The 18582-nt window shown below is 36.1% G+C and overlaps 1 protein-coding gene across 1 annotated transcript in view; it reads right to left on the bottom strand.

Annotated features, from left to right (window-relative positions):
* The window catches only part of LOC119084849 (division abnormally delayed protein), a 107796-nt gene that overhangs the window by 6026 nt on the left and 83188 nt on the right, over positions 1 to 18582 (bottom strand). The window contains exons 7-8 of the mRNA XM_037194966.1: positions 559 to 772; positions 137 to 275 (exon numbers count right to left, since the gene is read on the bottom strand). Of these exons, the coding sequence (XP_037050861.1) occupies positions 137 to 275; positions 559 to 772 (353 nt within the window). The remainder of the gene's footprint in view (positions 1 to 136; positions 276 to 558; positions 773 to 18582) is intronic.

Raw genomic sequence — 18582 nt, forward strand, 5'->3', positions numbered from 1 at the left:
GTAAAAGATTGATAATAATAATGCCTGACCGGAAAGGCTTGAGGATAGGTTAGCATGACTTTGTAAATATGTACAGACAGGCACAGCAATACATTCCAATATTGTAAAATAAAAAAAAAATTCTGAACGCAATTACCGTAACCGGATCCATCACCCGATCCGCCAATATTGTGATCCTCGTAATCGTCTTCTTCATCTCTATATCCGCCAGAGCCCTCTTCGTCGTGACGCGCCATATCACTTTGAAAATCGTAGATCTGTTGCGATGGTGTCATCTGAAATCAAATGTTTTCCAATCAAATGCCAAAAACTTTTGAGTGCCGAATTGGCGCGACACAAATTGATGCTCCAATTATTCATATATGTTTTCAGTGGTATCGGTCGGCTGAATCAATTTCAATAAACATTTTCGTGTACGAGACAATAAGTTCGAATGAGAATTTTTCAAATCGATCCCACTACAGCATTGAGATCAGCGTTAAATTTATCATTTTCGTTTTGTTTTTGAAATGATTCGACGAACTGAGCAACGACATAATAAACGGTCGTTATACTTACAGCATTTGTAACGGTATGACGTAATTTAATTAGTTTATCGACTAGTTCATTTAATTTATTTGTCTTGGCATAAGCATTCTGTTCCAGCGGCACCTCTGGATTGTATCGTTGCGCATCAACACCGTTGGCCATTACGGTTTGGGTGTAATCACCGATTCGGTCACCAGTCCAACAGTGACGGTCGTCTTGTTTCAGTTCTTCATCTTCGCATACGCTAAAAAAAAATGGAAAAGAAAATTCTGTTGAGTAAAGACTGAGAGAATTTGTTAGGGATTAGGCTGTAGTATAGACAAGCTTATGTCTCGGGGTCTTCTACAATGAACCTAATAATTTGACAAGACTTTGACAAGGGGTCGCGATTTCACATTTTTGACAAGTTACTGGTTTTTATTTATTCAAAGCGAAAAAAAAGACTGCTCGCATACGGCGCAGTCATTAAAAAAACGATCTTTTCAATCAACAAATATTACTGCACGGAAAATTCGAGGATTTCGATAAAGGCTGTGGAACTTATAATATAGCTGCAAGACTTATAAAAATATAGCTACTGAACGCATATTCTAAAAATGTTGGTAATTTACGTGCAATATGAGTTACACAACTATATTATGGATCACACAGCTACATTATGCACCGACAACACATGTTATAGCTAGGATTTGCATATTGTGGCTGTGTACTCTATATCATAGCTGTGTAACGCATATTTGACGTATGAAAAATATAGCTGTGGGCTGCATATCAGAAAATGTATGGGACCATGCATTCAAGTCATCCGTGCTGATGCTCAATTGACATTAATGTTAATGGATAAAGAAAAATCGCACCAAAAACTGTTCTAAAACAGCTTAGCTGATTATAATGAGGTTTCATCATCAGGTTAATGGTAACGCCTCTTCAATAGTCAAAATCCGTAGAAACACAGACGAATGAAAATATCAGAAATTTCACTACATTAGAAACGAATTAATTAATTAGCCAAGTATTGCTCCTAAAAATCAAAATCGTCATTTCACAGATAATAATTGAATTGGCGATTCTTCACACAGTTTCAATTCACTTTCTTTCAGAACCTAAAGCCATTCTCCAAGTGACAACTGACAACTCACCAAACTAAAAATGCTAAATATAAAAACTACAGACTTGAATTAGGCTGTGTGCCGCATAATATAGCTGTAGAATTTATATTGTGGTAGCAACGCTTCGAAATAAGAACGTGTTAAAGCACAAGCAAAGTTAGCACAGCAGCAGCATAGGTGACGGTCGGATTCTCGGGTTAAGCATCAATCGGCGCGGTTAGTACTTAGATGGGTGACCGCAAAATTCATGAAAGTTTAGAAGAAAAAATTTTTATTTCTCGTGATAGATTTGAAATGCGGCTCACAGCTATACTATAAGTTGCACAGCTATTTTAACTACAGTCTTCGCAATATGCATTTCACAGCTATATGCCAAAAAATGGGGGTGCTAAGTCCACTTATAGATCTCACACGCATATTGGGATTTTCCGTGTGGGTGAGGCGACATAACTACACGGTCAATATCGTCAGGAACGATATTATCGTTTTTTAGACGATAGTATCGTCTAAAAAACGATAGTATCATTTTTTGGACGATAGTATCGTTTTTTAGACGATAGTATCGTCCAAAAAACGATAGTATCGTTTTTTAGATGATACTATCGTCTAAAAAACGATATTATCGTCCAAAAAAATTTCATACAGGACGATAATATCGTCTAAAATTATAAATTTTAAAATATTTTCAGGACGAAATTATCGTTTTCTTGACGATATTATCGTTTCAAAAAACGATAATATCGTTTTTAAACGATAATATCGTTTTTTTGGGCGATACTATCGTTTTTTCGATGATACTATCCGCTGGACGATATTATCGTTATTTTCTTTTTCTGAACAAATTTATCATTATTTTGGACGATATTATCGTCCTGGTCGATAATTTTTGGGACGATAATATCGTTCTGGACGATAGTATCGTCCAGAACGATAATATCGTTTTTAATTAATTTATTTTTTTAAATTTGAGACGATAATATCGTCCAGGACGATAATATCGTCCTGGGCGATATTATCGTTCTCGATGGTTGTTGAAGACGAAACACAAAATCTTGTAGATAAACACCTTTTTATAGACGGCAAATATATATTAAAAATTGGTTCATTTGGTTCCGTAAATTTAAATTTTATATAGAAAAATTACACAGACTAATTATGAGACGATGCGAGAAAAAAAAAATTAACTCCTAAGTTCCGACACCGTTCCGGCGCCCGGCTCGCATTGCGGCGCTCCGCTTCGCTCCGGGGCAATGGGCCGGATCGCTCGGCGTGTTAAAACGCTTTTTATGTATTCATTTCTTAAAAAGATGAATTATTTAGGGACGAACTAAACGCCTTTTTTAAACACTGATGTGTAAGTGATTTCCTCTGACAATTGTTTTTCGATATTTTGGAAGAGAATTCGGTTCTTGCTGCACCTCTGAGTAAAATTGAGTTTTGGACAATAGAGAACGTTAGCTAAACGGCCGCTAACGGTAATTTCCAACGCTAAATCCCCCTCTAACGCTAAAATCAACGGTAATGCACAGTCAATAAATGGCATCATTGTGAATGCTTACACATGGACGACGCAATTTCGGTGTGTCTCGGTGTCGGTGTGTTTCTCGGTGTAACACATGGATTGGCGAGTTATGATTCACTTCAGGTTATACTCTTCAATGAGTATATTGAAGAGAAACGGGCAAGACAGGTAACAAACACACCGAGTCGTCCCTGATGAGTTCCCCAATGTGTTTGTCTTCACTTTACATTTCACTGGAATTGTAAAGATGAACTCCGAAGTTTTTGAATTTAGCGGAACAAAACGGTGTCTCTGGGTACTCTAGGGTTAAACGAGACTCGGACGACTTTTTGTTTAATTCGCTCTTGCGTTTTTACGAGGATTTGACTGTACTTGGACTTAGAATATGGCCCTTATGTCTAGCTCGGTTGAAGTCTTGAATATGGTAAAAAAAACTGACGCTGAGACTGTGAGTGAACGGTGGATCAATACGAGATTTCTTTTCTTATACAGATAATCCGTAGACCCTCTAAACCCCTATGCGTCTTTCTTAATACGACAGGTAAGAAATTCCATTCTCATTGCGAGATGTATCAGATCAGAGCATTGTTTTAATTGTATTTCTATATACAGATGTGGTATTGGGTTCAGGAATGAATGTATTAAGAGGTAGAAAAGACGAGAAGAAGACGATTGCTTCATGGATCGGCGAGTTATGATTCACTTCAGGTTATACTCTTCAATGAGTGATTATTACTCCCACAATGTGATCGGATTAACATTTTATCAATGGAGTAGATCTGACTTGTAGGAAGCCAGGGGTATTAAGCTGGAAACGTTTTTTATTCTCTTTTTAATGTTACAAATAGTATCCTCCACACGACGAACATGCAATTGGAAAATGTGATTCGTAAAACGTTTTATTGCAATCAAAAGTGAATAAAACTTTTCCAGCTTAATACCGCTGGCTTCCTACAAGTCAGATCTACTAATTGCATTGATAAAATATTGATCCGATCACATTGTGGAAGTAATAATCACAAAATTAATTTCATGTGTTTCAATTGCAGGTTAACCACGTGTTTGTTGTGTAGTTAAGGAAGTTTGTCGTCGAACAGCACATTGTAAAGTTTATAGATTTTTTCCAGCACAGTGTCGCTGCCTTCCTGCAAATTAGATCTACGGATTGCAGTAATAAAATATTACCTTAATGACCTTTTAAAATAATAAATGAAAATAAATCGAAAATTGCGTCGTCCATGTGTATGCATTCACAATGGTGCCATTTATTGACAGGGCATTACCGTTGATTTTAGCGTTAGCGGGGGATTTAGCGTTGGAAATTAGCGTTAGCGGCCGTTTAGCTAACGTTCTCTAATATTACCACCCAAAACTAAACGATAATATCGTCCTGGGCGATATTATCGTTTAAGCAAACGATAATATCGCCCAGGACGATATTATCGTTTTGGACGATATTATCGTACAGAAAACGAAAATATCCATTAGATTTTCTAGAACGGTAATATCGTCCAGACAATATTTTAGAATTTTTCAATTTAGACGATATTATCGTCCTGGATGAAAATTTTTGGGCGACAATATCGTTTTTTTGGACGACACTATCGTCTAAAAACGATATTATCGTTTTTTAGACGATAGTATCGTTTTTTAGACGATAGTATCGTTTTTTAGACGATAGTATCGTTTTTTAGACGATAGTATCGTCCAAAAAAACGATAATATCGTTCCTGACGATATTGACGGTGTGGAAATGTCCCGCCACCACAATTTCACATTTTTGTTTCTTTGTTTGTGGGTATTTTGTCTTGGTTAAAGTCCCTAGGATCGAACTGAGTGCGGCCAGTGTCTTTGTAACACTTTGGTTATTCGAACGGAGTGTGAATAGCCTTTTCGTAAATCCAAATAGTCGGACTATTGACTCCATTACATATCCGTACAACCGTACTCAAGTACTCGGTTCTCACTCATTTTAATATAAGTTTGAGGTGCATTTCGCAAAGTACATTTCAGTTCTGCGGCAAGGTAACAAATTGTGTCTACCCACCAGACAAGTTCTCCGTATCAAATATCCGCCCAAGTTTTCCATTATAATACCTTCGAAACAATAAAATACCATCTCGCCGACAACTGACAATATTCCAAATCGAAATTATTGCATTTTTATGGTTCAATTTTGCATTGAATTTTGTTTTTGTGTTGCATCTTTCGTATACCCACAAATGGATTTCATTTTAGCCCACATGAGTGTAGAATTGTAACATGGATGGATAAGAATTGAACTGCTAATTGATTTATGAATTATTTACGTAAGATGTTTATTTAACGAAACGAAATTAATTTTTTAATTTTGATATCAACGACTCTGGATTCAAGTTTTTTTTTCTGTTAAATTGAGATGGTAAAAAAAAATTCATCGAAAAAATCTACATAAAAGCACTCTAGCGTGATTCGTTTATAACATTCAAAGCGATATATGATTTCGTTTCGCATTCATCATGACAAATAATAAAAGAACAATTAACCGAAAAACAAGCTGTCAATTAATGGTTTAAGTGCTCAAATTTTGGTGTCATGTTAACCTAATTTAGTAAAAGGCGTAGGATGGACTGAATTGAATATTTCTTTTACTAGAGTTGAGTAGCCCTTGAAAGAAACAATTCGTTATTCATGCCACTAAGTTTCGAACAATCTTGGAATATATGGTTCCATTAAACATTGGTTCCGTTGACGCTGACGTTTAGCGGTCTTGAACACCAAAATTTCTACTTTTTAATTAAGAGTGATAACGCGAAATCTGAACCGGATATGGGGTTTACCTTATGAACTGACCTGCTGTTACCTTAACCAACGACAGAATTCAGAGAGGAATTGGAAAAATCGTCTGCTTCCGGGCAGTTCTATCGTTTAAAATTTCGGGAAAGGGAAGACGGTGGACCATGAAGACGTCACTTATTTTTAGAAATCGATATCTGGTGACTTTAAACTTGTTTAAAAACCAAATGTTAGCCGAGAAAATGGCCAAAAACGTAAGAAATTTCTAGAACAAAGAAGTAGTAGATACGCCAGGCTTCGACATTATTTTGGCTGGGTTACTCCATGACCACTGGTCATTGACCAGTCATAAAAGTAATTTCATCCAGAAATGGGACCAATAAAATGGTTAATTCCCAAAGAAATTTCTCTTTTTTTAAGATAAGCGAAAAAAGACTGCTCAAAATGCACAGCCAGTAAAAAATCGATCTTTTCAAAAACAGGAATTACAATAAATAAAAATCGTCCACTCTATTCCTTCCCAATGTTCCAAGAATGCACGCTGCGTTTCCCCTTTGAATAGAAATTCTTTATAATAAGAAAAACTTTCGTAAAAGTAAATTGTAATTTTCATAGGGAAAATCGTCAATATCACCCCAAATATGGGACTTTCCACAATCCTTGAACAGAAATCAAGGAGAGGGTAAGTAGTGGCGAAATATCTGTGCAAGAAACACTGTAACCAGTATCCCAATTTATAGCTATTGGACATACACAACCTTCCCAGGCCATATCTCCAGGGAAAAGGCTTCAAAGTTGATCAATTTTCCGGTTACTTTCTGGGTGAACCCTAATACCGAATCCTCAAAGAAAGAGCTCTTCCATGAAATATCGTTAATAAGGCATTCTTTCCGGAAGAGGAAGAGAAGCAATTTTCCAAAAAATATTTTCGAAGATATTCGACGTGGAAGGTTTTCAAATCAATTGCTTTTCCGGCTGGAAAATCAATTTTCCACAACTTTTCATGGCAGGAAACATGGAACAAACAGAAATCTTGAAGAACTTCAGGCGCCATTTTTTTCGACACAAAGGCCTGGACTAATGGCTCGTTAAAAATGCAAAATCATTGAGCCTGTGATATCTTAATCGATTTTTGCCGATCCTACAGTCAAGAATCATCATTTATTTTCTATAGAAACCCGTCTCCCGATATCATCTTTCCCAGCCGCTATTATTAACGACCGGCGCGATAATATTAAATTAATAAATTGAAAAATAAAAAACCATCAGAGACAGACAGTCCGTTTGAAAGCGATTATGATTATTTAATGCAATAAAATATATCGAGATAATAATTGCAAACGTTTGAGTAAAATAATGTGTATGGAAAACCTTCGATACAGTCGATACGAAAGAGAAAAAAAATCATTTCTTTTACTGCAATGTAAGTAATAAATAAGTTTATTTAGAATGTGGCGATAACAATATTTTCTAATCTACTTAACGAACGTAAATAACAATGTCAGTATCATTGGCAATGCCATATATCGTTGTTAATGTCTCAGCGTTTCTCTATAATACACGTTAAAGTTTCAGAAGTTCATTAATTGGCAAAACGGTTTATTGTGATCCATTTCATCCATTTTTCTTTCTGGCAATAAACAAGCTCTTCATTTACCTCACAAAATTGAAACAGCAAATATAATACGTCAAGTACCTTAGGGCACGATTTTAAAATCGATTCCTTTCATCAACGAACGTACACTTCATTAAGCTACTGAGGCTACTGAGCTGGGGGCTGCAGTCTTCTGAACGTTACGAATTATAAAACGAACCGTTACAATGCCATGTACACTCTACAGTCAGAAAGATTTGACGTAGTTAGAGCGCCTTATAATTTAATTTTTAAGTGAATGAGTGGGTCAATAAATTTCAACGCATTCACAGTCAGCCCGTTTCATTCCGTTTTGCCTCCGTGCACATGACAGTTTGCATTCCATACATTAGAGCAAATTGTTTGAAATGACAACTGTCATGTCCACGGAGACAAAACGGAATGAAAACGGACGACTCTGAGGCCACCTTAATATGAGAGTGGCGGTAATTTAACGTTGCGTTTCATTTTCTATTTTGAATTTCTTTGACAATGCAAACAGCACATTTAATAGGAAAAGCAACGAAGTCCCAAGCAACCGAAGTAATAGGTTCTAAATCACCAATCGCTTCGCTCGGCATAAGTAAATTTCATTGACTAATTATGATGCTGAGAACATTGTCAGGTTATTACAAGGAAAAATATTCGTTTACAAAACCGACGCGACCTATTGTCTTCCAAGTTCATTTTGTTGGTTTATTTAGCTCTTTTTTTTGCCGTTCCTATTCGACATTTTAGCACCACAATTACGAACCATTTATAAATAAAATATTTTCACACTCCAATAAAACTATCGCAAATATTCGAAATAAATATTTAAAAACATAAAAAAACAATTAGTTTGTCAAAGTAAATAAATTTTGAATTCATTTTTGTTGTTGTTGTTGGGTTGTGTGTTGCCATTTAGATAATATCGGATTGTATACCCACATTAAAATATTATCCAAAATTTATGCGAAATACAAACATTGAAATCGCATTCGAGAAATAATTGAGACAGACAGCTCCACTTTCCATTAGGGTATTAGAGAATCGCTCTGCAAATTGACTAACCTGTGGAAAACATTTAGAATATTCAACCTCAACAAAGAACTTATAAAAATTCTCATTACTTTAGTAAAAACAGATTTTACGACGCACTAGTGCGTAAAAGTGACGTTCGTAAAAGCGAAGATCCCACTCATGTACACACAATCTTGCTTCTAACTTATATGAACAGCGAAATGAACAACTTTTTCGCAATAACGCCATCAAGGCTATTCAGGTAGTTTTTTTCGCACTAGTGTGCTAAAGTGATTTAGTTGAAGTCTAGCGACCTCGAGGGGGATCTCAAGTAGCAAGAGGGTTGTAGGAGTGTTATGAATCCATTCCAGAGCATCACTTTTCAAGTCATCTTGATAATCATATGCGTTACAGAGACGGTATTTAAATTGCAAAAACTTTTGATATTTTCAACTTAATGTGAATCAAATGCTTCTGAAACTAATAACGTAGAATCACGGCAGAGTAAAAGTAAACCTGGCAGGAGCGGTTCATTATGGAAACGTCAAATGAGGGACCTAATCCTTTGTATGAAAATGAACTCAAATGAACACTGACATAAGTTGAAAAATTTAATTCGCAAAAAACATAGGCCTACTAAACAAGCCCTCCTGCCTGGGTTACTTTTACTCTGCCGTGGTAGAATAAATGCGCGAATCAAGTAAGAAAACAATAAAATCATTTCATTACGAGTTGTTCGAATATCGTTCAAATGAACGCAACAAGCAAACGAAATTGTGTGGAACAATGTCAAGATATTATGCTTCAATGTACACATAACAATGAATGACGAAATGTGTACATGTACCGTTGTAGACGACGAAAGAGGTATTGGAAAATGTACGCAATTTGATGCTCAGAATACAAAAGCATTTTCCACCGAGAGTTCAATAATTTTGAACAGAGCCGTAACAAGGTGAACTAAAAATTCATCGGGACATTTTATCAAAACAAAATCAACTGCGGCGTTTTGACGTTAATCCTGAAGAACGCATTAATATGATAGAATGCGTTCTTCAGTATTAACGTTAAACCATGTTGAATAGGCGTAAAGTGAAATTTTCATTCTTGAACAAGAGCTAAAGCTGGAAACACACGGTCAACAGTTATGTCTAATGTCGATCCTAGCAATTTCCATACCTGTATTCCGTAGAGAGATTTCTTAATCCCTCAGAAGTGCGAGGTAATGTTCGTACTAAAACCAACTTTTTAGTACTGAAGTCTTGTATGATAATGGCTAAGATCGACGATTTGAATTGTCCGTATGTTTTCGGCTTGAGACATCATTATCAATTATTGCAAAAATATGGTTGACCTTCACAGAATTTTACAAAGTCAGCGTCATCTTACGATGAACCAGGGCCTCGTATTGGTAATTTTATTTATTTATTTATTTACAGAAATTACCGAGAATCGCCGAAAACTGAAATTATTGAAATTGACAATTAACACGTTGCCGGTTATTGTGACTTGTCAACTTTAGGCGCACCGGAAAGTGCTAAGGGAGTCGGGAATAACTTGACTTTTGATTTTTAGAAATTTATTTGGAGGTATTCCTCGACTCCCTTAGCACTTTCCGGTGTGCCTAAAGTGCCTGCTCGAGCATTATCTTCTACGTGTTGACAACTTATTCGACTAATACAACTTAGACTAGACGTACCCATCAGACATTTTTAGAAATTATCATGAAAATTTTGCGATAATTTTCCTAGTTACGTGCCTGGATTTCGAATTTTGCTGGATAATAACGAAATGAATACACCAATAAATTGTTTATTTGATTGAACTCAATGGATGTTTTATGAAATTGAAAATGAACGAAAAGAATTGAACACAATTCTATTCCAAAGCACATGAGATCATCGAAATACAAATTCAAAATTGTTTATGAAAATGAGACACATTCTCAATCAAAACATTAAAGTTTGATTTGCAAAGAAACATTTTATTGGATTTGTCAACCGTGACAGTGAGACGTACGAAAAGTAAATGGGTTTAGCCAGGTAAATATTGTTTTGTCCTTCGAATTGACACGGTTCGAATGTCAAGTATTTTCGAAAGACAAAGAGTCCTCTACCCTCCCATACCACTTTTCATTCATGTATAACGTGACATTCGGTGGTTTAAAGGTCACATCGAAATATACAATTTTGAGAATTGATTGAACCATTTTTATAATAGGGAAACGACAAACCCCACCCGACTAAACCAAGTTTAATAACGGTAACAATATCGTTCCGTGTCACCTACATAAATCTTTATAAATTTGACATTGCGAACCGAAAATAAATGTTCATCAACGCAGTAGGGGAATTTTGCGTTACATAAATTATTAAATAATCGAGCGATAATGGCATTGAGCAATCCGTGGCAGAGAGGTTTTATAATTTCGATTAAATTTATGACGATAGGAATGTACGGTGTATGTGTTGTGGTATAACATTGGGGGCATTCATTATCTGGTAATTTTGTCTAAGTTCGACTACAAAGTCCATCAAACCACTCAAGTCTGTTGCTTCCCTCCTCCTCCTCAGCACTAAACTATAGTTTTCGTGTCGCAATTGACTTGGTCTAGCCTCGGATCGAAAAACTCTCAGTGTGGTAATAGTTAGTTTCCTAACTAGTGTCGAAATCCCAACAAAAATCTCTTCGAGAAAAGTGTGACGCAGTCTTTGAAATACAATTTCTAAAATGAATGATATCGCAGATTTTTTTGGTAAAATTTTGGTTGTTTCCAGTCTAAATTTTTTTTTTTGTAAAAATTATTTGGCAGATGATGAGAAAACCTAAGCCAGCTTGTTTGAACTAATTGGGTGTAAAATTTAATTTTTGCGTAACGAAGCTGAAAGCGTCAACTCTAGCGATATCATTCATTTTAGAAATTAAAAGAGTCTTTATTCCAATTCATTCTACACAGCACAGTAATCACATTTTAGAAATTGTATTTCAAAGACTGCGTCACACTTTTCTCGAAGAGATTTTTGTTGGGATATCAGTCGTTTTAGAAGTGTAGTCAACACTGCTTTTTATAACAGTTTACAGTTTTAATTCAAAAATTTTACGAAAATCGAAAATTTGACGAAATTCGAAAATTTGACGAAATTTGACGAAATTCGAAAATTTGACGAAATTCGAAAATTTGACGAAATTCAAAAATTTGACGAAATTTGACGAAATTCGAAAATTTGACAAAATTTGACTAAATTCGAAAATTTGACGAAATTTGACGAAATTCGAAAATTTGACGAAATTTGACGAAATTCGAAAATTTGTCGAAATTTGACGAAATTCAAGAAATATCTCCAAAACCCCAATTGACCCACCCATTTCCAACTTTCGACATTTTTCTGTTCTACTCGTAAAACTCTGAGACTTTGCCGAAGAAAGTAACTCTCTATCTGCCACCATTCAAGAAATACCTCTAAAAACATAATTGACCCACCCATTTCCAACTTTCGACATTTTTCACATATGCCCCTCTGTTTTAATCGTAAAACTCTGAGACTTTGCCGAAGAAAGTAACTCTCTATCTCTCATAATCGCAAAAATATTAGTCCTTTCATCCTACGCTCGAGTAGCTCAAAATTTGGTCACTCTAATCACTCTAGCTCAAACGAATCTGACGATTTCTTTTATTATTTTTTTGTTCGAATCGTGTTACGAATATCTTTCATTTGATGGGTCGCACGCCTCTGTAGGTTTCAATACAGCTAAGCTACAGCCGAAAACGCGTTCCCGACCCTCGAAAACCACACTCAGAAACCACTTCGAGGCCAATAAAACTGGTTTTTCCTGGGGTAATGGCGTATCACATTTTCATTTTTATGCCCACCCTGAGGTTCCTGCAAAATTTCATGGAGATTGGCTGACTAGTTTCCGAGATCGACCGTCAATAGATAGACAGATAGACAGATAGAGACATACAGAGTAAGTTGAAAGATTTTGATTGTTTGGAAAACGTTAATTTGGTGCATTTTCTATCAAAATGACCAACTTCAAAACGATGTATCTCCGGCAATTTTAAAGTTGCATAGTCGAGTGATAGCTCGTTTTGCTCGTATTTGAAGCGCGAATAAGATAGAATAGGATTTGTGGTGATACAGGCCAAAGGAAAGAATCTTAAATTCTCGCCTATATATAGTTGCCGCGTCTCAAAAAAATTTCTTCGTTCTTTTTTTGGAAGTTAGACTGCGTCAAGTCCTCCGCTAACGCTCCGGACATGATATCGCGATTTCCAACGTCGTTGAACTTCTGGTGAAAAGCTTTTTTAGCGAATTATTTTTCAGAACACACCTGTCATTTGCTAAGAAAAGCCTTTTATCATTCGTTGGAACTTTACATTTTGCCTTGTGTGATCGATGTCCTTGCCTTCGGCTCGGGTTGAAACCTTCACACTTAGTGAAAAAAAGGTTCCAAACAAAACCTCGATGTAAATCACTTCTTGTGTGTTTCTTATCGTTACCCACCGAATCGTGTACGCAGCGAGAAGTTTCGTCGATGTTTGTGATCACATATTTTACGAAGGTTTTTGTCCAGGTGGAGATGGTTCTTATAACTATGTCTTAAGGTCCAAGACAAAATTCGTTTGATGTTGCCAATTCGAGAGTAAGGTCGAACGAGGTATTTACTGGAGCGACGCGTTGTATCAAGATTCATGAGATAAAATTTTAAAACATTTATTAGAAATTAATTAATCTATTGGATATATGTGCTCCTGCGCTCTCCCTGCAGTTTTAAATCGGGTCACATTTTCACATGTTCGACAAATCAATCTGTAAGGTTACACACAGGAGTTGCCGCACTAAGATATTCATCGACCTTGTTAGAGATTCGATAAGTTTGGTTGCCTATGTCTAAAGTCTTGACAATAACCATCGCAACTTTCCAGTCGAACATATTGGCACTTCGAAACTCATTCACAACACAGTCCAATGATGTCTGGCCAGTTTCTTTATCAGCCATTTTATCGCTGTATTCCCTCTCAGTTTTGTTCCGTTCAACATTAACGATGTTGGTACAGTTGACGCTGTCAGTGTCAATAAGATGCGGATTGAAGTCTATGTCGCTCAGATCCAATAGTTCTTGATCCATTGCATACTTCATCAGACAGTATATGTGTTGATAATCTTCCAAGGTTTCATTGTTGGGGTTGGAGTTACTGGCATCTGCGTTACATTTAACTTTGAATCCTTTGATCGTATTGGTGAATTGGTCATCTGCTTCTTTTAACTGAGCAACTTTTTCACTGCCGTTGAACAAATTACTGTATTCGATTAGATCCGATTTCATTGAGTAATCGAAAGCTTCGTCACTATCGAGTTCATTGATTAAGCAGTCTGCCACATTTAGTGGAAACGTTTTGGCAATTTCGTTTTTAAAAAAAGATTTCGTTGTTTGCGAAACCAATGAAATTACCAGTCGACATCGCGATGGCGGTGGTACCATCGATTGAAACGATTCATCTAGTTTTCCCTGTTCTTTCAAATATTGAATGGCACAAGCTTGTCCGAGAACTTCCCCGATAGGATAATCGCTTCCAGCGACAAAACAGTAGAGATTTGCGTTAAACACCGCACAGAAAAATAAAATTTTCGTTTTAAAATCCATTTCTATTGCGAAGAACTGAGCTATCGAACCCACTTGACTTTGGTATAATGATCTACAGCGACTAATTTCAAATTGCTAGTCCTTCATATATAGTATACTCTTACATAATCACGGAACTCTTGATAAAATTTGGCACTGCTTTGATAACCTTTCAGAATTCAAATGATAAATAACCAAAAATTGGTCTTTCTTTCTTGGCTGTAATCTACCTCTTTTTGGGAGCTGCGGGAAATGATGGATGGTAGGTGTCCCTCAATCAAAGTAAAGTGTTTTATTATGGAAAAGCAACCAACAAGGTTATTACAGAAATGAGAACTCCACAAGCAGTTCAAATCGGGTATCAGTTGACACCGATTAGATTCTTAATTAATAGTTATTTGCTTCACTTGGTTTGAAACCACTCAATCACAGTATTTGTGTGAATTCGACTTCGTCTCGACGAAACATCCATACTTGTGCAAAAATTATTCTCGTGGTATACGAATTCACACAAATACTGTGATTGAGTGGTTACACTCGCCACACCATGAATTACACAAACAACAAAAACAAATACAAAGAATTTCTGTCGCATTTGTACACATAAATAAATTGCTGCACATCGTTCAAGGTTATACTTAAATGTATAGAAGAAGAATGAGAATAGAAAAGAAACCGAAAATACGCAAAACAAAGAGTTGATGGTTCGATGTGTTACGCACACACTAATCATTGATACGGAGTGTTATATTCGCTTCGTCAAATTTCTTTCGTTGCAAATAACACATACAAACACAGGTAATGTCCATTATTAAGCAAAACATCGTTTCCATCCCTAGACCTGTTCACAAGGTCTGCTGAGAGAGAACTAAAAAAGTGTGGTTTCCGATAACTTTTATAACGCTCGATATTTAGTGTTTTCATGGTGAGGCGAGGGTAATAGTACATTTTCTACCTTGATGTATATTTCGAGAATAACTTCGTATGTACAATTGTATATAACGAGCGCCAGCGAGTGTATATACAATTGTACATAAGAAGTGATTCGAGAAATATACACCAAGGTAGAACAATGTTTTATCTCCTGCAAGCTGATATTTCATACATTAGCGAAATAACCACAAAAATTTGAATTTAAAATTAATTAATTAAGCATGTTGTTTTAAAACGCATTCACAACAAAAAAAAAACATCATACAGAGAATCCTTTATTTACTTACTCACACACATATACTATCCACCTCAACATTTAGTTCAAATCACATCATTCTACTCTGATTATTTGATCGATGTACAAGTGACTAACGAACCACTACCGACACCAATTACATCGCGTTATGTGATTTGTTGGCGTAGTTGTCAGCATGTTTGGTTGATATGCTGCTGGTCCCGTGTTCGCTTCCGCCGTTCGGCGATTTTTTTCTTTCTTCAAATATGTAGATGGAAAGTAAATTTACCCTAGGTGTGTTATGTGTGAATTATCCAATCGTATAGGCTGTGGTTATGTATGTGTTTGTGTTTATATGCAGAAACGCGTAATGTATGAAATATCAGCTTGCAGGAGATAAAACTTTTTAACGAGCGATACCGTGGATGTGTTTCGCTATTTCTATAAAATAAACTTTTCTCAATTTTTTTGAGAAAGACGTTGTGTAATGGTAACTTAGGACCGTAGGCCGGAGAAAAGAAAAGTGTTTTCATGCTAGCATTGGAATAATCCTTATTTTGTCCTCTATGAAGCGTTGTGAAAATGGTGTTGTGTTGTCATTGTTGAGAGGCGTCTTTTTTGGTGATAAAATCATCATTTTCTCCCCTAAAATGGCGGGTTAGCTATATTGGGTGAGAAAATGATCATTTTCTCACCGAAAATGGCCAAATACCAGAACACGCTTTTTATTTTATTTTATTTTCTTCAAAGTGGACAAGAATGCGGATTTTTGCAAACGCAAGCATGAAAAACGTTGTGTTCACTTCGGGGAGAAAATAGGAAATCGCTTCGCTCTTGGTGCAATTTCCTATATTCACCCCTTGCTTAACAAATAACTATTTCCGTTGTGGTCTCCTGTCACCCAGATCCACGAGCAGTCGGACACTCCTATTATGCAGATATAATAATTCATATTGAACACTCCCAAATTGGCTGAATGTAACGAGAAAAGATCCTGGAAATTATTGTACCGTAAACCATGCTTTTGATTACGGAGCGAATTGTCACCACCGAGCAGAATCCTTAAATAAATACCGCTATTTATGTGGGTTGCCGTTCGTTTTCTGAATCTATTTGCAATATAAAGAAGAACGAAATGGGAGAGGATTTTCTTTCTTTCACACAACCCACATCGTTCGAATATTCGAAAAATTGATGGAAAAAGTTCATCCAGAGATCGAGTTATATGCTGTTTTAATGTGAAGTAATGAGTGTGGAAATTGGATCATGCGATTTAACCAATTTCCATTCGAATTCACAAACGTTCCATGCACTTATTTTGTCTCAGCTTGATATTACACACACTCGTGTGCCGTGAAATGAACTGTAATGTGGTTATAATGATAATCCACATACTTAATTTCGTTACAATATCGTTCGTCTTACGGTAATGTAAGTTGGAAAAACATGGCATTTGTAATGTTTGACAGGTTAATTAAATTACATTTTATGATGTTTTCGGTGTTTACCTTTTGTGTTATTAAGAGGAAGTGATAAGAGTTAAATGGTGTTTAATTAGGAAGAGTGTACTGTACACACATAAACGTAACTTTCAGGTTAAATATAGAATATAATTAGAAGATAAAGCTGGTTGAACAGCGTTGAAGTTGAAAGCATTGTCAGATTATGTTGATGATTTGATTCAATGAGCAATGTACGGCGTGCCGGCAATTTTATTTATAAATTGATGCCTCTTGTACATCTTAAAGCTTCAAGCTATAACGAAAAATCATTCACGTTACGATGTTTCAAGACGACAGCTTGGATGGTGAAAATATTGGTAAACATTTTTGATGTGGGCGGTGTGATTTACCTTATTTTCTCCCCTCAATTGGTTATCAAAAAATTGCGTTTGGTTGACGATTGTTAGAATGACATTTCAAGTAAGAAAAGTTCAGCCCCTTTACTCCAGTGGGGAGAAAATAGATTTTTTCTCACTTGAGCCGTCAATTTGTTTATGTTTTCAAAAATGGTATGGTGAATTGTTGGTTCTTGTTTCGTGAAGAAAAACGGTAAATCACATCTAGGACATATGAAAAACCTCTGGGCGAAAGCGAAAATTCCGACTCGAACGAAATTTCGACCCTCACTTCGCTCTGACCACAAACATCTCTTTTATTGGAATTTCCCATTTTCTCCCCTTGGTAAACGAACAACTATTAAGATGTCGAGGTAGTCCGCTAATGGACGTGTTGTTATCTTGCCTAAAGGTTCATCCGGTAGAAAAACTGGTAGTTGACGTCAGTGAACTTTAGACGTGAATTTACATCAACTGGTCCACTAATGCGAACAAAACTGCTCACACGCAGCGATAGATCTTTATATAGACGTATGAGTAATTTTGCTTGTATGAGTGCTTGTATAAGTTTCACTAACGTCAACTGTGATGAAGTGTTAAATAGTGCTAAAAATTAGCTGAGTTTCAACCTCCAACTTCTCTTTAATAAATACTTGCGCAAGGTTTGACGCTAACTGGATATCTGATCTGACAACTTGTTCAAAAAGAAAATGTCTCGTCGTTTTCTGGTAACGTCTTCTACTATGCCCTGCCAATGAACCGATCGATAAACTGGTAGCATAACACCGAATAAAATGCCGCTTGTTAAATGCTACCAAACGAACGGCACTGTTCATAAGTTTATTATTTAAATTTTATTTATTGTTGCAATGACTTTGTATATTGCGTTTTAGTTGGAAGTTTCTGTTTGTGAAATGGAACCTACACAAACTATAAATATTAATTTTCGATTGCGTTTCGTCTGTATGTTTCCCATTGGGGGCCTCGCACTCTCGATAGGTCTATCTGCTGTGTTTGTTTTCAATTGGTTTGCAGAGCAATTCAAACGTAAATATTACAATTTATGCTTTCCATTAACGGAAAACTAAGATGGGTTATTTTGACGATTTGTAAATGTGATTTTAATGGCGCTACTCTGAGTTTTGATCGATTTATATGAAATGCCACTGTCACTGACGCGCGATATTTGTACTCTATCGATTGATTGAATGGAAAATCAGTTCTTTGAAATTTGAGTTTAGGTTACATGCACCCATTCTGCTAATTTTACTTTTATCGGCCAGGTCATGGATACCGGAGAGGACAAAAAATTAGATGAAGTAAGAAAAAGAGCCTGTCGCCATTTACGATTGCTTCTGTTTCTTTTTTCGGTTTATTGTTTCA

The sequence above is a fragment of the Bradysia coprophila genome, unplaced genomic scaffold (assembly GCF_014529535.1).
Source record: "Bradysia coprophila strain Holo2 unplaced genomic scaffold, BU_Bcop_v1 contig_94, whole genome shotgun sequence".
Lineage (NCBI taxonomy): Eukaryota > Metazoa > Arthropoda > Insecta > Diptera > Sciaridae > Bradysia > Bradysia coprophila.